This window comes from Lactuca saligna, chromosome 9 (genome assembly GCF_052625555.1).
Source record: "Lactuca saligna cultivar CGN05327 chromosome 9, ASM5262555v1, whole genome shotgun sequence".
NCBI lineage: Eukaryota > Viridiplantae > Streptophyta > Magnoliopsida > Asterales > Asteraceae > Lactuca > Lactuca saligna.
In genome coordinates, this window is record NC_136425.1 from 111,156,267 (window position 1) to 111,179,168 (window position 22,902).

At 34.7% G+C, this 22,902-nt stretch overlaps 1 protein-coding gene across 1 annotated transcript; it reads left to right on the top strand.

Annotated features, from left to right (window-relative positions):
- Positions 1 to 12,317: 12,317 nt before the first annotated feature.
- Positions 12,318 to 16,379, top strand: LOC145017892 (lipid droplet phospholipase 1-like). Its single transcript, XM_078975845.1, has 11 exons — positions 12,318 to 12,964; positions 13,140 to 13,207; positions 13,408 to 13,478; positions 13,605 to 13,814; positions 13,879 to 14,039; positions 14,141 to 14,196; positions 14,279 to 14,331; positions 14,408 to 14,546; positions 14,608 to 14,705; positions 15,654 to 15,751; positions 16,298 to 16,379. Exons 1-10 carry the CDS (start codon positions 12,714 to 12,716, stop codon positions 15,723 to 15,725), a joined length of 1,179 nt encoding a protein of 392 aa, XP_078831971.1. The 5' UTR covers positions 12,318 to 12,713; the 3' UTR covers positions 15,726 to 15,751; positions 16,298 to 16,379.
- The last annotated feature ends 6,523 nt before the right edge of the window (positions 16,380 to 22,902 follow it).

The following is a 22,902-nucleotide window of genomic DNA, read 5'->3' on the forward strand; positions in this document are numbered from 1 at the left end:
TCCCCGAGTAGGTGCTGGGCAGAGAAACCCTAATTTCTCGGGTTTGGGACCTATTTAAAGGTCCTTATGGCCTTCATTTGTGGCCACTACACCCTCAGAAACCCTAGAGAATAGAGAGAAAGCTTGTGGTGCAAGAGGAGGGCCAATTCATCACATTTTGGTGTGTTCTAGCAAGGGGAAGGATGGATTTCGTGTTATACTATTTTGTGGGACTCAAATCTTCCATCATTTCATTCAGAGCTGCTGTGAGAGGTAAGGATTCATTTTCATCTTCGTTTGTGTGATAGATTTCATGAACCTAGGGTTTCTTCTCTTCTTTTGGTAAGAGATGTAGAGTATGTGATGTCCCCTTTGTGTGTATATCTTCAGATCTGGACCTTGAGAGGTCCAGAGAGTCCATATTCCCTAGCTTTAAGCAGTCCTTTATGAGTTTGGAGCTTAGGTGATCATTTTAAGGGTTATTTCTCCATTTATGGCTAATTGTGGGTTGCATGAACGTAAAGTTTGAACCTTTACGTGACTTTTGAGTGCTAGAAGGTTAGATCTACTAGTTGTTTAAAGCGGATCTGGCCTCAGAAGGTCAAATGAGCATAGTCATGGAGGAGACTCGCTGAGTCCATGGGAAGACTCAACGAGTCAAGTCGGGTTTCCCCGCGACTCGAATCCAGTGGAGACCCGTCGAGTGGAAGGTTCACTCGACGAGTCGAGTGAGGCCTTAGAGGAGTCAGAAGACACACATGGACTCGCCGAGTCACTCTTGTGCACTCGACGAGTCTGGTCAGAGTTGACCGTTGATTTGAGTTGACTTTGGGGTTTTGGTCAACATAATTAATGGAGATCATAGAGGGGTAAAATGGCCTTTTACCCACTACCCAATTAGAGAGGGAACGAGAAATTGTCGATTTAATTAGGGATATTTGCCTTATGTGTTAGGCGGTGGCGAGTTCGAGATTCAAGTGTAAAGATAACTGCTTTCTGCTTTCAGGTGAGTCTTCTCACTATACTTTACCTTGAGTGGTAATTAGAGTTATGTGACAGAGTTATTGTATGCTATTTATGTGATGTGTTGCACTGCATTATTTCTATGTGATTTATGTCGTGTGTATATCAGAGTATATCAGAGTTAGAACCGAAAGGTTCACAGAGCTAGGACCAGAGGGTCCACAGAGTTAGGGCCCAAGGGCCCACAGAGTTATAGCCTCGAGTGGCTAGTATGTGTTATGCGTGGTACTTTGGGGAACTCACTAAGCTTCATTCTTACAGTGTTTTGTGCTATGTGTTTAAGGTTTTCTCAGGATCACCGGACGGCACTGGCTCGATTGTACACACCAGAGAAGAGTTATGTTTTAGAGGATCCTGGATTTCTATTTATTTTATTATGGAGTTATGACCTTGTACTTTAAACAAAAATAAGATTTTTACAAAAATTGTTAAAGAGATAAACGATTTTTAAACGAAAATTTTGTTTTAAAAATTTCAATGTTACAGTAATGAGAAGCTCTACACTTCTATCAACTCTCTTTTGCCTTAAAAAGTTCTGAACTTAAATCCAAAATTCACGAAATGCCCAAACTGTCACTTTACCATTATACCCTTAGTCAAAATCTCTCTTTCCCAAAGGCCCTAAGCCTTATGATAACCGATATTCGAGTCGCGGCCCCAAATCAGAAAAAAAAAATCGGAACTTGGTGTTACATAGTTAGTATTATGTTTTGACAATGATTGAATAAAAGGAATTTTTATATTACCTTTGGAAATTATAACTTATAATGTTGGGGAAATGAGTTCTTATATTACTATTGGGAACAATTATTATCAGTATACTCTAGGACGCTACAATCCACGTGTTTGGAGTGAGCATCTTTTCTTCATCGGTAAAGTTTTCATCGACTTTTGGAATAGGATTATCGAACATGTATTCATGATTTTCACACCTCAATGGGATCCTTACATTTCTCATCCAATCGAGATGGTTAGCCTCACCATCGAGCTTCTCTATGGAGAACATAAATGAGGGAGAAGTTTGGGGTAATAGAAGAGGAAGACCATTGACACCCGATATCTAAAAACGAGAGAGATAGTTTAGTTAGTTAAATTAATCCTTAAATAATTACTCAAATTATTATAAGGGTAGGATACATATTTTATATTTGTTTTATGAAGAGGGATACTGTAATCATATGATGAATTTTTTAGGTAGGTAATGCATTTTATCAATTTAATCTCTATGAAATTCCTAAATCTTTGAGATTCATTAAACTATTCAATGGCATGTTAATCTCGGGTTTTTATATCCTTTATTTGTGCCTAGGATATTAAGGTCTCACAAATAAGGCGGTGAATCAGCCATGCAATAACATGCCATGGTCCTCCAATTCCGTTAACAAACCATAACCACAAGTGCCACATCATTTTCTACTTATGTCACAAATTTATATATCGGCTAATCACACACGCTCCATAAATAGACAATAAGGAATAATATAAGTTATTATGGGTTGACAATTATTCATATATAGTACTTTATAAGCTATACTTAATGAAGCGGTGAGTGAAAAATACATTTCAACAGTCATTTATAGGTATTTTTTTTCCTTATACCTCTCTTATAGGGAATATACATTACAACCCCACCTAAAATTAGGTACTAAATCTCTAAAATATGTCGTTTTAACATAGTAAATATACCTGATTTAGTTTTCACTTTTTAAATATACCATCATCGATAACATTTCTTTCCTCCATTATCATCTTACCATCCGGGTTTCTTTTCTCCGTTATCGTTTATTACTTCACCTTAGTGAACATTACTTTTTTTCACTGTCATGAAGGTCAAAGAAAATCAATATTCATGCTTCCTTATCAAAACTATCACGTCGATTTTAAATCTATATCTTCCAGTGTCAATCATGAGTCCCCTAACTGCAATCTTTATATAGTAAAACGACATATTTTCATGAGTTTTAGTACCTAAGCTTAGGTGAGGCTGCAATGTATATTCATTTTTCTATATATATATATATATATATATATATATATATATATATATATATATATATATATATATGTTGGGTCAATGTTTTGGTTTATACTTTGCTTTTCTAGGAAATTGATTTGTTATGTAATATTATATAGATGTTTACGGCCCAATGGGTGTTTACGGCCGTAAACCCATTTAAAGGCCCATGTTTTCATTGTGTATATATATAGGGGTGAGGGGTGTGAGGAAAAGGATGATGAACACCAAGGAACTTAAGTGTGTGCATTTTGAAGGTGTTTTAGAAAGAAACTAGAGAGTGTGTGTTAGTGTGTGAATTTTGTATCCAGATCTTCATTCTAATCATATAATACAAGATTCATATTAATCTTCTTCTCCTTCTCTTCTATTTGATTTGACATCATCCGTTTGATTGGGATTCCGCACCATCAAACGGATCTGATTGATACACAGACAGATAAAGACCTTACAATTGGTATCAGAGCTTCGTTGTATCAATCAATTTTTCAGATCTGGAGCTTATTTGATATTATTTTGAAAAGAGAATAGCGTTTTTGGATAGATCTCGCAAAATTAGGGGGGGTTTTCTTCGCGTTTTTCGTAAAAACGAGTTTTTGATCGAGTTTTGGAGCAAAAAAGGTGAAAAAACGCTGTTTTTCGTCAAAAACCGCAATTTTTGGAGAGTTTACGGTGGTTGAAGGGTTTACTGGCCGGAGTTTACGGCAGGAAACGAGTTTATGGCCGGAAACCGGACGTGGGAGCTTGAGGCCGGCGGTTTACGGCAGCAGCTTGGTTCGGCTCGGAAGCTTTGGGGGAAGCGGGGCTCGAACCTGCGACCTCAGGTTCAACAACCCGGCGCTTTACCATCTCCACCAGCTACAACTTTACTCCTTACCTCCCATATTTTAAACTTAAACACTCCCTGGCGCTTCCAACTTTCGCAATTTTGTCAATTTCAGCCCAAAGAATCAATTTATTTCATTTTTAAATTTGTTTTTCAACCAAAAATTTTAATTTTTAAGTTTTGAATTTAATTTTTGACTTTTTACTTAAAATTTTGACTTTGACTTTAAAGCTTGAACTTTGACTTTCTCGTTTGACTTTTAAAATTTCAAATTTAGCTTTTCGGTTTGACTTTTTAAATTTGACTTTTAAGGTTGAATTTTGAGGTTTACAGTCAAAGGGCATTTTATTTTAAGTTCTAGTTTTGCTTTTAATAGTTTTTGAAGTTTACGAGGAAATTTAAAAAAAAAAAAAAAAAAAAAAAAAAAAAATGAAAGAGTGTCGTCAGGATTAGTTAAGGCAAAATTTCAACATGTTCGATTATATCCCTAGAGAAACCCCGGAAGCTCAGTTGTACTGATTTACCACACTTACTACTAAGATGAATATAGTTGGGATCTTCGTGTCGAAATCTGAGATAAACAAAAAACTATTGAATTCACTTCCGAAATCGTGGGATATGAACGTGGTCATCATCAAGAAGTCAAAAGATCTCAATCATCTTAGTCTTGTTGATGTAATTGTAGAACTTGATACCTTGAAGTGTAGAAAACAATGAGTTCTGAATACATTCCAATCACTGAAGTTACATGTACTCCAGCTTGTGAAGCTACGATTAAATTTCTTCGGGAACAAATTGATTTATATAAAAGAGAAGTTGAGGACCTGAGATATGAAGGATATCAACTCAGGAAAGGACAGAAACCCCTGAAGGCTGAATTAGAAACAAAAATAAAGGATTTTAGAAGAATTCAGGCAGAGTACAGTGAAAAATGCGAACTTTATGATCATACTAAGAGACAACTGGATGCTGTGACCAACGAACTTGACGTATTGAAAATTAAGTGTGGAAAAACAGATGTCAGTTTCAAAAATTATTCTGCGTCAAGTAAAACAGTTGAGTCTTTATGCAAAACACAAATGAAATTCAAAGAAAATGAAAGCAAAGGTTTAGGGTATGATTGTGTTCCCCCTCCTTTTAATCATAATTACACATCAATCCCTTTGACACAGGACGAAATTGACAGGGAGGCACATCTTCGATATGGCAAACCAGCTGGATTTGTGTCAGGAGGATTTATTCAGGTTGAAGATTCTAATGTTGCTACTTCATGTGCATGTAAAGTAGCAGAAGATGAGAACAAGGAGAGCACCATTGAACAAACCAACATCTCCTTGAACTTTGAATCTGTTGCTTCGAACTCAACTGCTTCTGATCAACTTGCCATTGAGAAATACATGCCACCAATTCCAACGCAACAGAGTTATTGTGGCAAGTGTGCATGTGGGAACAACAAGAGACAAGGCAAGGATACGCCACCAGGGGCAGGAAGAAACAACTTCACAGTGAAGAAAAAGACATGTTTTCACTGTGGAAAACCTGGACACATTGCCATAAATTGTCCTAATCGCGCATATGTTCCCTACAACGCACAAGGAAGGCAAAACGCACCAAGTGGGAGATACTTCAAAAGAAACCCTTCCAGGTCATGTTCAGACATTGACAACTGGAATGCCAAGAAGGCCAAGAATTCAACTCCCAAGGCCAAGAATCAATCCCACAAGGCCAAGAATCTAAATCCCAAGGGCAAGAAGGGAATGTCGGCCAAGAAGTCCAATCCAAGAGATGATCCCGTAAAGTCAAAATCAAAGTCATCTCAACGGCTGACATCAAGATCAAAACCAAGTACTGAGCCACCCATCAAATCGAAAAAGAAATGGGTTAAACCCAACTACAAATGGGTTCTGAAGGCTCAAACTCCCAAATCAACTAACGACTCTAATATTTCTACATCTTCTGTTTGTGATAAGCAGGACCTGTCATGGGAGAGAGTATCGTGCAAGGATGACAAAGGTCGACCCAGTTTCAAAATGGACTGGGTTCCAAAGACCAACAGAACCCGCTCTGTGTCAGAGCAGCTATGGAGGCATATCATTGGACTTCGGTTTGTTGGTAGTGGTTGTTCCTGGCACATGATAGGAGACGTCTCTCAACTGTACAACATTTAGAAATTCGTTTGAGAGTTTGTGTCCTTTGCGGGAAGAGAAGAAAGGAAGTGATCACTCACGGGGTTAGTGCTTAATGATATGAAGAATTTTCGGATCTGTTCTGAGATTACGCGTGCTATTCTCAGACCTTCTGGATGCAAATTCAATCGGTGACTTACGGTTTGAGTTTTCTTCTTTATACTCTTGAGTTTTTCTTAAGCTGATTTGCTTTAAAGACTAATTTTTGTTTTAGGGTAGTTTAAATTTGCGCATTTCCTTTTGTTTCTTTCCTATGCACAAATTTAGAGGGAGAAATAAAACCAAAACAAAAAAATCCAAAAACATTAGAAAAACAGAAAATCCAAAAACATAAAAAATTCAGAAAAAATACAAACATATGAACTGTGTTTGAGGGAACTGGTTTTGGGAAGTGATATGACAATGTGATAACAAGCAACCTGAGTCTGTGTAACGTACCCGAAGTTGAAGGGTCTATGCTCTGTTTTGATGCGTCGGTAGGCACGAAAATTTTTAAAATGGACTTGACTAGGCAGAGTTGAACTTAGGAAATTTATAGACTTGACAAATCTAGACCTAGTTAGATCCGTTCAGCCTGACAATACGATGCTCGGATAGGTTGAGCAGGGAGATATATATGGGAATCCAATCATCACATTAAATGAAAACCGTACTTGGAACCGTGGTTTAATATTTCCTTGATGTGCGGATTCTGTCCTTAATTCCGGTTTTGATGGGGCGACTGGTAAATTCTGATAAATTAGGTCTGTAGAATATCATTTTCTTTCTTTCCGTCTGTTAGTCATATGTTGCACCCTTTACGTAATTGGAAGAGATCCGACCTGGATTGCAACATATGCAACTCTATTTCTTTGCATGTTGTATCTATGAAATATTTCTTATCTATTAGTCATATGATGTCCCCTCTGAAGTAATAAGTAATAAGTAATAGTATTCTGAATCTATCTTCTCTCTGAATGGTTGTCTGCTCACCCGGTGTAAGGAGTACTTTGGAAGTTCTTGATGGCTGGGGCATATCAGGAAGCGGGAAACACGTTCTAGTACACTTAAAATTGAATACATTCAGATTGTCTATAGATCTCGCTGCTCAATTTAGGTGGACAACAATATCCCTGGTCGTTGTCAGATGAATGGTCCTTAAGATATAGTATCTAAGAAATTAGGATCAGATATAATTTTTAGGAACTTAAGTTCACCTTGTCGTGTAACAAATAATATGTCCTAAATAAGTCACAATGTTTCGTGTTTAAGTGGACAACAATACCGACGATCGACCAGACAAAGACGTGAAGACAGAAGGTACCGACAAGTGGATAAAGGCTGTCTAAAAACTCTGATCCCAAATCTCTCTTAAAGTTAGATATCATTTTTATTTTTGTTAAATTTGTCATAGTTTCTTCTAATTTAAATATTAGGGGAGAATTAAAAATTTTAAAAAAATCAGAAAAATTCAAAAAATCAAAGAAAAATCAGAAAAATTTAAAAATCCAAAAATAGTGTTATTTCTGTTTTATTTCTTGTTCAGAAAAATCAAAAATCCAAAAATATTTTTGTTTCTGTTTTCATTTGTGTGCTAAGTTTTCTTTTAGTTTTATTTTGTCTTGAAAAGTGATTTCAGGTATAGATAAGACTCATGGAGTTTGTATTGAAGATTTCTAAACCAAAGCCTCGTTCGTGAGCATCGAAGAATTCGCATTTTAAGGAGCAAGAAATGAAGATTATTCTTTCAACATTCAATCCTTCAACCCCAAAAGCAAGGTGAAGCTGCAGTTGAAGAATATGTGACGGATTACATTGAAGCCTCCTCAATCAGTATGCTGCTATCTTTGTACCTGCTGAAGTGATCTAGAAGTTCAGTTCTCTCTGATGTTCTCTCTGAAGATTCTCAAGCTAAAAGCACTATCTTTCAAGAATCAGTACGTCAAGCCTCCTCACCCAACGTGCGTTCAAGGCTAAATTCTGAAGAAAAGCCCAACTGCTCAAGATGAAGTCATTCTTTGAAGATTAAAGCTGAAGCCAAGCTCCCATTGAAGATTGACAAAAAGAGCCAACTACTTTTTAGGGGGAGCTTGTTGGGTCATTTAAAAAGAGAAAAAAAAGCTATAAACCAAGGGGGAGATTGTTGGGTCAATGTTTTGGTTTATACTTTGCTTTCCTAGGAAAATGATTTGTTATGTAATATTATATAGATGTTTACAGCCCAATGGGTGTTTACGACCGTAAACCCATTTAAAGGCCCATGTTTTCCGTGTGTATATATATAGGGGTGAGGGATGTGAGGAAAAGGATGATGAACACCAAGGAACTTAAGTGTGTGCATTTTGAAGGTGTTATAGAGAGAGAAACTAGAGAGTGTGTGTTAGTGTGTGTGAATCTTGTATCCGGATCTTCATTCTAATCATATCATACAAGATTCATATTAATCTTCTTCTCCTTCTCTTTTATTTGATCTGACATCATCCGTTTGATTGAGATTCTGCACCATCAAACGGATCTGATTGATACACAGGCAGATTAGGACCTTACAATATATATATATATATATATATATATATATATATGTGTGTGTGTGTGTGTGTGTGTGTGTAAAAGTGTTTATTTTAAACAAATTAAAATATTTATGATTTAATCACATTATCTTTAATTAGATAATAGTTAATTAGTTTTAAATCGTTAATTACTAAATTCAAATTAATTGCACATATTTATCTTCCTAGTTCAATTATTCAGTTTTAAACAGATCAAGACAATAAATTAAACTATAGATAAATCTCAAATTCAAAATTTTAGCTAGAAACTAGAAATCTAAAGAATCATGTAAGGCGCACCACATCCTGCGATTAAACATGTTTCTTCTATTTTTTTTTCAATTTTAATTTTAACACTCATAACAAAAACCTAATTGTTGTGATACTATATTGGGCTTTCTATGCATCTTTGCACTTATTTAGGCAACATAAGCATTTAAAAAGAATCGTAAATGTACGTGCACCCTACATCTAGGTTTTACTATTGATAACATACTTTCAAAACTATGAAAACAAACTAACAAAAAAGATAAATTACCAACCTATTAAGTATAATAGTATATTCTTGTATCCATTTGAAGATCACAAACAATTGTGTTGTTATTGGAAGTTCTAGCAGCCAAAATAGGAATGCCTCTAATGAGTTATACCTAAAAGACTAAAACTAGAAACTTTTAGAGAGAGAGAGAGAGAGAGAAAGAGAGAGAAAGGATAAACGATACGAAAAACGATTTTCTCAGTGTTATTGCATGGTTGATTGACAATCCTAGTTTTATGATTTTATGATCCAATTTTACAATTTGATTCCATTTCTACGTAAAAATGAGTTTACTAAGATCAAAATCGAAACACATATGTAGGATCATAGAATTGTGCGATTCTATGATCAAAATCGTGTTTTTGATAACCTTGCTTTTAAGAGGTTGGAATCACATGAAAATATGAAGAAATAGATGGGTCTTTATATTGTTGTGGTGATTAGCAGATGTAACCCTAATTTGAATCAATTAAATATTAAGATTTAATCATGATTCAAATCTTTTTCTTATCTTTTACTTGAATTGATTCTGGAAGCCTCCTAAGAGCCCTCAAAACCGTCCACACCATATAACATTGTTCAAATATTGAACAATTCACATTTGGTCTTTGTGCCTCCAGGTTAATTCTAATTAATCTCATATTAATTCTTATTAATTTGGAAAAATGTCACTTTAGCACAATGAACTTATGTGTTTTGTCCGACTTAACCAATTATGTTTTTTTTTCTGGTGCAATAGGTCATATAACTTTTACTATACACGTCAATTAATCCATTATCATTAGTTTTTTTACCATTCATCCGTTAACCAGTTATCTAAATTACATGAATGGCCATGTGATATAAATTTCTTTCATGGTGGATCCCTTACCAACCATGGTTTAAATTACACAACCCAAACTGAGATATTTACAAAATTATGGGGACCGAAGTGTAACATTCTCATCAAGAAACATATCCATTGCAGAAAAAGCTTGAGCTTCTTCATCAATGGTGGTGTCATCTTCACAAGGTATGTTTTCTTGAACAAGTCTCAACTTTAGTTTTAATCATTAGTTTATTTTTTGTTCTTCGCTCAATTTCTTTTTAGTATCCTTGTAGATCGTCTTCAAAATTTTGAGCTCGTGTTTGAATATCGTCTTCCCTTTTTTGAATCTACATTTGAAGATCATCTGCTAGTTTTCTTAACATGTCTACAAGAATAATATGGGATGAAATCGAGGATTCTGAAGTGATCACCAAGTTGAAAAGCGTATCAGTCGTATCAAGTAATATTATAATTATTTGTGGATTCTTCGATACACCTTCCAAGCTTTGATTTGATATGTTTCTGATTTCAAGTTCTTGTTCTAGATCTAATTCAAGATTATAATCGGTTTGATTGATTTGAGTTTTTGTTTAGCTTGATCGAATCTTTGGTGCCCTAATTTAACATCGTACCTTAAGTTCTTTTGTTGATCTTGTAACATAGCTAAGGTCTCTTGATATGAATTTAAAACTTCTTCCACCATTAAGTACCTTAATTGTCTAATTTGAAACAAATTGAGATGGAGGAGTCCTAATCATTTTCTAATTTGTCTTCATGGATTTATCACAGACACCTCCAATTCATGTTTAATTTGGAGCAATTGGCGGATCATTATTAACTGTCGTTGCTTCACTATTTACACATCTAGATCCATAAACAATACCTTTAGAACTGGAAGTAGAAACCGTGGAATTTTGATTCGATTATGTAGAATTTGAATTGAAAAGGAAAGGCAAATTGAAGAGAATTGGGATGTAATACTCCGATTAAAATCAGAAGAACTAGTTGTACTAGGGCTGTCAAATATGTACCATGAAGAACCAACCAACATGTTACCAACCGAACCAAGAAAGTTGGTTACCAATATATTTGGTAGCCAACATGTTTGGTTGGTAGTACTATACCAATTCAGTAAACTTGGTACGGTAATGGTATTAAATTTTAAATACCACGGTATTACCGTACCAACCAATTCATATATATATATATAATCGAAATCATATTTTTAAATGTCAAGTGTTTACTGTTTATGATTTTAAAAAGTATGATATTAGACATTAGATTTATTCAATAGTTATTACCACATTAGATTAAAAAACTGAAAAGTTACTTACTAATTTCTTTTAGTAACTAGAATAGTTAATTTACTAATTTATATTACTAGACGAGAAAAGTGTCCCATAACGTTACTAGTCTTTAACTTATACAATTGAAAGTTAGAACAAAGTTGGTAATATACCATTACCAATTTGTACCAACCAAACTTGTTGGTAGCCAAACAAGTTGGTACCAACTATAGTTGGTACGGTACTGGTAGCAAAAAATTTATACCAACTATAGTTGGTATGGTATACGGTTTGAGTAAAAATCAACTGGTACAGTACCATGTTCAGCCCTAAGTTGTACCATTGGGTTGCAAATTTATACTAACACTACTCTTACTACTAGAGATTCCAAACCTTGAACCACTGAAGATATTTAAGAACTACATAATAAAAGGATCAGAGGAAGATGATGAGAATGTTATACTTTGGTCTCCAGAGTTTCATAAATGTGGCAATTTTGGTCGTGTAATTTAATAGCTGGTAAGGGACCCATCACGAAAGAAATTTAAATCATAAGGGCCATTTGTGTAATTTAGATAACTGGTTGACGGATGAATGGTTAAAAACTAAGATAATGACTTAATTGACATGTAAAGTAAAAATTAAATGACCTATTGCGCAAGAAAAAAAAACATAATTAATCAAGTCGGATAAAACACATAAATTCATTGTGCTAGTGACATTAACCCTATTAATTTCGATTAATTTCTAATTAGTTTCTAACTAGTTTATTAACTTGTAATAAATCAATTAACTAATTATCTCATTTCTTAATTCTTTTTCTAGCTATTTTGGCTACCAAAAATAAAGGATTTTCTTATTATTCCAAAGTTATATCAATTAGGTTATAACATTTAATACTTATTTCCAACAGTTTAGTCTAGTTTAGTGTCGAGCTAGTTTAATAGATGAGCATGAAAGTTCAGATGAGTTCGAATCGAACTTGTTTAACTCAAACTCATGACAAAACTTTTTGGGTCCTATATACCTCAAGTCGATTACACCCATATTCTCATCTCATTACAGAACATAAATACCCTGGGCTACCTCAAGTCAGTTTACACCCATATTCTCATCCTATCATAAAACATAAAGCACATCTTGATATCAAGATAACCCTGAGGAAACATTTTAGACTTTTAGTCATTGCGTATGTCCCCGGTCCATGTGACCAAAAACACGGATTCTTTACCTAATTCTAATGCATCTGTAGTCCCTTTCTAGAAACTGACATGTCAAGCCACCTTCCTCCGCAGTCCAAAGGGGTGGCGCCAAAATTCATACCCTTTTCCAGAAACACCAATGAACAGTTTCTGTTTACGTCACCCCCAAAATAGTAATTTCAATTTTCAAATACCACCCGTCAAATAACGTCGGCTTTCGTAGGTCCACAGCGGTCCGCCATAACTGACCACCACTAACAACCTCCCAACTCCTAATTAACCCCACTACAAAGCTGATTGCATTCATTTCGTTATAGAAATCAATGGAGCTGCAGACCAATTTGAAAGAAGATGCTGACTTAAATGGTATTACGAAGAAGAAGAAGAATAAGAGAAGCAGCAAATCATTGATTATGAAGAAATTAAGTTGTTTCAGATCATCGGACTATGGACACCCGACGATTGAGGCAGTCGACAGCCACGGTAACGTCGATATGGAATCGGCTTCCACAGTCGCAGATAAAGATCATTGTCCGACTCACCTAGTTGTTATGGTCAATGGCCTAATTGGCAGGTTAGTGCTTATCTAATCTATTATGGCTAATTGCACACTAATCCTAAAAATAGAAGCACGCTTTTGTGCTTTGACTTTAGAACCTGCTCAAAACTAGTTAACGAACTACTTGGCATTTCAAATTAATCTGTGGAAACATTCATGATTTTCTCCAATCCTAACCCTAATCCTGCAGTGCTCGGAATTGGAGATTTGCTGCAAAACAATTCTTAAAGAAGTATCCCAACGATCTTATTGTTCACTGTAAGTTTCAAAAGATATTTCTCGGTTGTGCATACCAAATATTTATGAACTTGATGTTAACAATAACATTACTGGAAGCTGAGAAAAAGAAAATCACAAGAATTAGTCTTGTTTAAACGTGTCGTTGAAGGTTGCTTGTATTATTGGTATTAGCATTTTTATTTTCCATACTATATCTTGTGTATGGATATGCTCTACAGGCAGCAGACGTAACTCTGCACTAGCAACACTTGATGGAATTGATGTGATGGGAAGCAGATTAGCAGATGAGGCGAGTATCCTCCTTGTTTTTTAGGGTTAAATGCAAGACCTAAAAAAATATTTATTTGTACATTCATTTGTGCTATGGCAATGACAGCATTGTAGTTTGAAGTAAAAGTGGTGGTTTTGGTTGCAGGTGATATCTGTGATAGCACGCAATCCTAATGTTGAAAAGATTTCATTTATAGGTCACTCACTTGGTGGCCTAATATCAAGATATGCTATTGCTAAGCTCTACACACAGAATCAAACATACCAAGACAGATCTGGGAAAATTGCTGGAATTGAGGCTATTAACTTTATTACAGTTGCGACTCCACACCTTGGTTCAAGAGGACATAGACAGGTTTGTAAATTGAGCGATTATGAGTTTATTTGGAAACAGTTGATGGAATTGTTAGTGGTTTCAGGTCCCAATGTTCTGTGGAGTTAGAGGCCTTGAGAAAGTAGGGTACCACAGTTCGGTGGTGGTTAGAAGAACAGGAAGACATCTATATTTGAAAGACAAGGCTAATGGACAGACCCCTCTTTTGGTTCAGATGGCCAATGATTCAGAAGACCTAAAGTTCATGTAAGTCTTTTCATGAGATCCCTTGACATTCAGCTAAACACAGTAGAAAAGAAGGAGAATTTGGAGATCTGTTTGTATGAATTTGTGCTTTTATTTTGTAGATCCGCACTGCAGTCCTTCAAACGCCGTGTTGTTTACGCAAATGTCCATTCTGACCGTATCCTAATTATTTTTTCCTGAAAAAAATCTACCGTTAAGTTTTGGATGGTTTTTTTCCTTAACTCAAACACTTGAAATAGATCTTGTGGGATGGAGCACATCGTCAATCCGTAATCAGATTCAGCTGCCTAAGGTTAAAAAAAAAATAATACTACTACTACCACTGGGTATAGGGTAATTAATTAATCTCACTAGTTTTTATTTTATAGATGAAAAATCTTGTGAGAAGTGGTAGATATCCACATGTTCTCAAGGAAGATGCAGAAAATATCACAAAACAAGAAACCTCTCTTGACCAACAGCCCAAAACCCACAGCCCAAAACCCACTGCCACTGCCACCATGGAAGGTACCGATTCATTATTCAACTGCTGACTTCTGAATTCTAACACCGTCAATTAAAAATGCAGAAATGATGATTAAGGGATTGAGTAAAATAAGCTGGGAACGGGTTGATGTCAGCTTTAAAGGAAGTAAGCAAAGATACCTTGCACACAATACAATCCAGGCAAGCATCACACCCCCTGCCCATATGTTTTTTTTACATTTCAATCTCTTTCTTTATGATTATTATTATTATTATTATTATTATTGTTGTTGTTCAAACTTAAAATAAAATTTCTGGGTGGGGTATAATTTATTAAATCCAATCTTCCATATATAATAAACCCATGTCCTGATGTCTATCTCTATGTAGAGGAAAATAATCGGTCTTTGAATCTTTTCATGGATGTTTCAACTGTTTTGATAGAGTTTAAACATATCAAATATAGTATGTTTCAAAAAAAAAAAAAAAAAACGAAAAAGACTAGTGGTTTTCTTTAATCTTGAAAATGGTGATTTCACCCATTGACCAAAAAGGTAAAAGTTATGGAAAAGCAAAAGGATTCTTTTTTTAACCAAATCCAAAAGGATTACTTTCTTCCTGGAATGAACGACCAAATTAGGTATTGAAATTTGACGAAGATAAACTCTTTCAACTCAAAAAGGTAAAAAAGAAAAAAATTGTCTATACATCTTTGTTTCTTTTCACTACAATACAATATAACAATATAAATAAATATATAGGGCGTGACATACGATAACAATAAAAAATAATAAATTCAGTTATTTATAATACACTATAAACAAAAAAAATGATTGGATAAAAATTTATAACTTTTATCATTGAAATCCATGTCATAATTCTTCCCAACCTAACGCAGAACAGATTATAATATCATTTTTTTTCAAAAACATTCTATTTTATAAACCAAATGACTCCCTATTGACATGACAATACAGAACACGCATTCAACTATGACTACAAAACATAACGTAAACGCCCTCTGTGTCCCCATTATGGAAAATAGCCTAAAAAGTTTGCTCACAAACTCAAATATGAGGAACAAAATATCAACTAACTGACACGTTTCTGAATCCTTTTGTTTGTGTGTTTAATTATTGGCACTGGCAGGTAAATACCCCATGGATGAATTCTGATGGGGCAGACGTCATACAACACATGGTTGATAATTTTTTGGTGTAGATTCCTTAGGAACGAACATGTATCATGTATGTATCATTCCTCCCTACCATTCATATCCATATCCATATATTCATCTAACTTAACTTGTACATATCATTTTCACAACTTTAATATTTTTATATAAGTTTTTTAATTCTCTGAATAATATTGATTGCAGTAGGATATTATCTTGAAATGCAGTGTAAAAATGAATACACTAAAAACGTACAGGTTTTGTGGAGTGGTATGCACCCTTGTGGTTATGAAAGAATGATATAACATCACACAAACACAAAATTCAAATACAAATCATTATAAGTTAAATATCGTATGAAATAGAGTGACGAGTTGTTGTCACAATTTTGTTGACCTTGTAATTTGGAGTAATAATGTTAAGTAATGATGACTCACTCTTACCTACTTTTGGCATTAGGGTTTTGTTCTTGTATTATTTAAATTTGTATTACACGTTTAACTAGTTACTTTTGACAATTACTTAGCTCTTTCTGGCCTCTTGGGCTGTTTAGATGTTCTGCAAAATGTTTGTTTTTTAGTTGTCCTAAAAATGTTTATGTGTTCTCTTGTTGATGCAGACATGGACCCATCTTTTCTAGCATATTGTTATCTCTTCTTACTTCTCTCATTATATATATATATATATATATATATATATATATATATATATATATATATATATATATATATATATATATATATATATATATATATATAATGAGAGAGAGAGAGAGAGACGGAATCAATGGCGTACTCTTTTGACGGAGTGAACCAACGAACCAACAATACAAGATTTTGATTTTTGTGGCTAGAGATGCGTCTAACAACACTTCAGCCTCTTCAAACGCAGGGCAATGCCAATTCTTCGAAACAATTGAACATAAGCAAGATTGAAAAGTAAACATTAAAAAAATTCTTATGCATTTGATTGATGCATTTCTTTGTTTTCCTATTTGTTTCATTGAAACCTAATTACTAAATCATTGTTCGATTATAGAGATTAAAATTTTATTAATTTGAAGTAATCTTTAAAAAATATCCTATGCATTTGATTGATGTATTGTTTTTTACCTTTTTTTGTGGAATTACTTGATTCTTGGATTCTTTCTGTTTTGTTTCTGCATGTATCTCGAGACCAAGAAAGTATACATTTATATGATGTTACTATATCAAGATTATCCTCGTACAATTTCTTGGTTCTCTGTATAAATGTATCTACTCATTTTTTTAAAAACAAAAGATGGATATGTTATGAAGATGAAGATAAAGTTAAAAATATTACAAATGGTTTGTATGATTTTGATTCTGATGACGGGATAATAATTTGAAAGTCTTTCTTTAATCTGCTAAATCTGTTATTTTGCCCAACCATATCCTCCCGGTGTATTGTATTTCTATTTTCCCCGACAATTTTAGTTACATTTTTTGTCATCCTGATGACTTTTGGTCAAAATGTTTTACAGTAGATTAAGTATTATCATTTTTTTTTTCATTTCAAATGATTTTCATGTCTAATAAATATAGCATATATTTGAGGCTTTAACATGTTAACATTATTTTGCTTTTGGTCATCTTAATACCTTAGTTTTTAAATAAAGGTTTTGATCATTTACATGATGAGTAACTTGTGGAAATTAAAGTTTAAATATGAGGTTTTCCCATATTCTCCATAACATAAATAAGTGGAGAGAACTAATAAAGTTCTTGAATAGTATTTGAGAGATTGACATTGTTACATAGTGATGGTTTTTGTGAGAGTAGTTAATAAACCTTGTTATGTTCAAAGATAAATAAGAAATATAATATAAACAAATTCAGTAACATAACAGACATTACAAAAAACTAAATTGTTGTATATCTCTTATGTTATTTGTTGAAATTTCAAATTACAACATTATTTAAACATCAACATACAATGAGTAGAATTATATAAAAAAATATTAATTTATATTAAAATCATATAAAAGAAGCTTATTATGAATCTAGTGAGGAACTATTCTAGTGCCTGGATAGGTAATTTGTTCAATTTCTGATTGCTCTTTATTAAACAGCCAACACCATTTTTAAACAAAGTGGTAAAATGGCCATTCACTCACATTTAGGCGGTTCATTCGGTTATCGAAATCCTATATATACAATCCTATAGCACAATAATTTCTCAAAATATAACTTCATAAACAATAAACAATTGCACCTTCATCATTGAATTGTAATCTCCAGCTGCCCATTTAAACTTGCGCAGACCTGGCTTCTTCAAGACATGCAAACTGAATAGAAACACAAAAATGCCAAATCTTGCCTGAATCTAACCAAAAACCTTTACAATATTCAGTTTCATTATTAGGTAAATGCACAAGCTCTATATTAATATGCATATATGCATATAAATGTATACATATGCATATGATTTATATGCATATGCATATAAATATGAATATATGCATATAAAGGTATACATATATGCATATTAATATAAGTATATGCATATGCATATATATATATATATATATATATATATATATATATATATATATATATATATATATATATATATATATATATATATATATGCATTGTAACACCTAGTTCTAGGTAAGCATCACTTTTGAGTTTATTCATTAAGTCTTAAAGGATGAAAACCTTGGCCACGACGTGAGCATGTGTGTGTCATGACGTGGTGGTGGTCGTGGAAGGACGCCCATCTTATTCGGTGTAACGACGTGACCAAATGTTGTTCACGACGTGACAGCCCTGCATACACAAAACCCATAATTTTGGGGTTTGTGCCAATATTTAAGGGGAGTGAGGGCTAGGGTTTTCACACTCTTGGCCTCCATCACCCCCTTTCACCCTAAAGAAAACCTTAATCCTCCATTGTTGATTGTGAGCTCGTTTTTTTGTGATCTTTTAACGTTGAAGAAGAAGAGAAGGCATTTTGGTTCATCATTTCAGCTAGCAAGCCTCTCCCTCATTATCTTGAGCTACCTTAGGAATATTATAAGTCCTCAAGTTCCTGCCTTTTTAGCTTAAGCATGTTAGATCTAAAGTTTTTCCCACTTTTCTCAATGTTTGAGGAAGTTTGAGCGTTGGAATCTCATGAAGTTGGTAATTTTATGAGTTATTGAGACTCCTTTGTAACCCTATGTCCTAGATCTAGAAAGTTATTGAGTTTTAGGTTCCGTGCATGAGATTTGATCTCATTTCCCTTCATTTTGACCTAGCTTGTGTTTAAGACATGCATTGGACATGCATGTTTAAAAAGAAATGATTTTTATGGTGCCTTGAGATGCAGAAAGCCTTTTGGAAAATTTGGTTGCTTGGCTCGAATGATTAAGAGATTAAAGCATTAAGCTGTCCATAGCAGTTCCAATGATGTAACAGGTTGATTGTCACGACGTAGAGATGGATAACTTCGCGATTGTTCTCATGCTACCACGATGTGACAAAAGGGTGGTCATTACCTAGCGACCGTCTGAGTGACCTTTGATTGTTGACTTTGACTTTGACTGTTGACTTTTTTGACCAAGTTTGACTTTAGATCAATTTGAGGGTTTTGGGAGGTAGGTTGAGATTTGGTCCCTGTTGGTGTATAAGTGACATGTAGTGTTGATTATTGGAAATGTGTTCGGTGTTCTTATCTGCTAGAATACAAGGTGAGTTTTCTCGTTGTAATTTGTACTGCAGTATGTCTCCTTGTATGTAGGATATGTTATGTTGTAGTTTTCGATTAGACTAGTAGATCTGCTATGATTACTTGTTTTTATTTGTTATTGTTTTGTGCATATGTCGACATAGTATGTTAGGTTGAGGCGGTACTGCTTTGTTTTGTAATCCAACAAACTCGGGAGCAATCTAATCATAAGCTGAGGGTCCGAGAGGGGTAATCCAGTCTTATGATGTAGGCTCGGGAGTAAGTCAGCGATAAGCTGAGGGCCTAGTATGGGGGAATCCAATCTTATGCTATGGGCTTGGGGGCAATCTAGTGTTATGTTGTGGGGCTAGTGTGCATGCATTACAGATGTACTATCGTGTGGGGTATTTTGGGGGAACTCACTAAGCTTTGGATTACAGTTGTGCATTTCAATGTTTTTAGGTACTTCAGATGACCGAGGAAAGTTGAAGGCATGATCATACTCATCATCCTATTGATTTAAGTATTGAGAGATTATTTTGATACTTTGATTTCTATGGATTTGTTTTGAAAACAATGTTTGATGGTCTTACGCTTTATGAAAATGTATTTTAAAAATGAAAAATTTTGTCATGGTTTTTGGGATGTTACAAGTTGGTATCAAAGCCCTGGTTTAAGAGAATTGGATAAACAATTGTGAAAATTTTTGTCATGGTTTTTGGGATGTTATAGTCGGAGCTCAAGGAAAATTTATTCGCCAAGATACCCATTCTTGTTTTATGTGCATTGGTGTTATGATAGAAATGCATGCGATATTATAAGTTTGGGATCTTCAGGAATTGCATGATAAAATTACCCGATTTAAGATGCCTTATAGCTTAGGGGATTTCTTGATATGCTATATGAAACTAACATTATTATTATAGTTGTTTAGTGTACGCATCATGGTTGTATATAACTAAGATTTTATAATATGAGAATAGTTGATTTATTCATGTTCCTTGTCTAGTTGTGGGCTTAGGGTAGAATCAATTATTAGACTGTCTATCGAATCCAACGTTATATATGATTAGCATACATAAGGCGACTATAAGGTTAGTGGAAGTTTCATGAGTGAGTATGGTTGTTAGAGAGTCAGCGTAAGGAATGGTTAGCTACTCTTGAGAGAGTGGATATAGGATTTATGTGTATCCTAATTACTTGGGCCTTGTAGCTAGGAAATTCGTGACGATCCTTCGAGAAAAATATGGGTAAGTGTGGAAGGTAGTCTGGGCCCATACTTCTGGAAGCACATAACTCGTATGCATATCAAGGAAGTCATGATTTATGAGAATTGAGTGAATAAATAGTGATGTGTTAGAATATAATGTGATTTTCTAGGTTTATTTTCATTATGGTGATCACAAAAGGTTCAAAATCAGGAGCTGAAAGTCCGGAAAGGCCATGAATAATTGATAATGAGATTCACGAGATGATCGCTATTCAGGTGACTATGGCAGTTAAGGAGGCGATCCCAGAGATGTTTGGGTCTGTCAAGACCACCATGATTGAGCTGTACCTTTACTGAGGCTATTGCTACTGCAACCACTATAATCGTTGTTGCTACGGGATTTCAGGGGAGAGGGATGGTGCAGTACGGGAACTTCAGCAACATGAAACCCCAGAAGTTTGGCGCGGTGTAACATCCCAAAAACCATGATAAATTTTTTCTTTTTCATATAAACAAAATCACTATTTTCATAAAACCCAAGTCACAAACATAAGTGTCAAATACAAAATGTCCTAAAAATCAGAGTATGCAAAACAAGCAGAAATCAAACACTATAGAGGATGTGTACGATCAAGCATTTTCCTTTCTCTAATCATCTGAAGTACCTGAGACAAGAAATCCATAATTGTAAGCCCAAGCTTAGTGAGTTTCCCAAAATACCCAACAAGTCGGAAATGGAATTACATTGCATGAATATAGGGTCTGTTAGCCATAGCCTCAACCTAACCATCGTGGTTTCTTGACATAGAGTCTCAACCCAACCATTCAGGTTTGTTGACATAGAGTCTCAACCCAACCATTCAGGTTTGTTGGTCCATCGCATGAGGTAGTACCTCAACCCAACCATCCAAGTTTGTTGGCTTCCCACCTGAACCCAACCATCTGAATATGCTGACATATGCAAGTAACAAATAATCATATAATGGTCCTACATCAAGTAACACAACGAATGGGTCAGCTATGGTGTCTTCAACCTATAGGCATAGTGAGAAAACTCACCTCAAATGAAGATGATAGCTGAAAAGAATGAAACTTTGAATGTCAACTCTACAGGTCGCCTATACAGCAAAACAAAGGACCACACCTCAAACCATAATCCAAATACTACCCAAATTACCCTAAATGACCTAAAGTCATACTTGGTCAAATTTAACGGTAAATAGTCAATGGCCAAAAAGTCAAAAGTCCACAACATCCTGAGTACACCTTGCATACTCCATCTCTACAAATATCCTAGAGTCTCATCCCTAGTTATGGGGTTCAAACGTGGTACACATTATGTACCTTTAGGTATACCCTTTGTACTCAGTTAGATCCCAACTTCCTCATTAAGTGCCTATTCCATTAAGGCCTTACATCCAAATCTTAAATCTAACCCCAAATAATGCCCTTAATCATAAAGTTTCTAACTTTATGACTTACATGGATAGAAAGTGTCCAAATCTAAAACCCTAACTTAAAACAAGATTCTAAGCCTCATAACTCATGCACAGATGAAAAGAAAGGATCAAGATCACATTTTTATAACTACACGCACTTCAAAATATCTGAAAAGGCTACTCATAAGGTCTGGAGGAGCTCATACTCAACTAGACCAAGATTATGGGACAAAAATGCACAAAAACCTTAGATCTAACAAGATCTAGTAAAGTATTCATCAAGTTCAGAACTTTATACTTTCTATAGGCTGTTAAGGAAACGTAAGGTCCATATCCACAAGGCTTAAAACTTCTCAAGTGCTTTCCAAGAGCTTCCTTCCTTCAAATATGAGCACAAAACACTAAAAAGGCTCAAAATTTCACAAATGGAGATTAGGTTTTGCAAGGGGTCGTTTGGCATGATGAAAGGGTTTATTAGAATTAAGGTTGTTTAAATTAAGGTCAAACCCTCAATATTATGGTTTGCACTTTAGTCGAGTACATCATGTGTACTCCTCAACTATGTCTCATGTAGTTCTTTAATGTACCGTCATGATTCATCATTATGTGCAGTGTATAGAGTCTATCTACATCCCATGTAGACTTAAAATTCACAAAAAAATTACCAAATAAAGAAGGGTTTTTACACGAAATAATCGGGTGTTAAAATTCTCCCTCACTTGAATCAGATTTTGTCCTAGAAGTTCGATGATACGAATAACTATGGGTAGTGCTCTTATATCTCATCCTTGGGTTCCCATGTCCATTCGGAACCCTTCTAATGCTATCATTGAACCTTAACCAATGATACTACCTTGTTGCAAGGTCTCCATCTTCCTATCCAAAATTACCACTTGTCTCTTA

What these genes read in the sequence shown, in the direction of transcription:
- LOC145017892 (XM_078975845.1), top strand. Translation starts at nt 12,714, where the DNA reads ATGGAGCTGCAGACCAATTTGAAAGAAGATGCTGACTTAAATGGTATT. An exon ending in CGCAAATGTCCATTCTGACC is followed by an intron (nt 14,197 to 14,278) that starts GTATCCTAATTA and finishes CACTTGAAATAG; the next exon opens with ATCTTGTGGGATGGAGCACA. An exon ending in TGCCACTGCCACCATGGAAG is followed by an intron (nt 14,547 to 14,607) that starts GTACCGATTCAT and finishes TTAAAAATGCAG; the next exon opens with AAATGATGATTAAGGGATTG.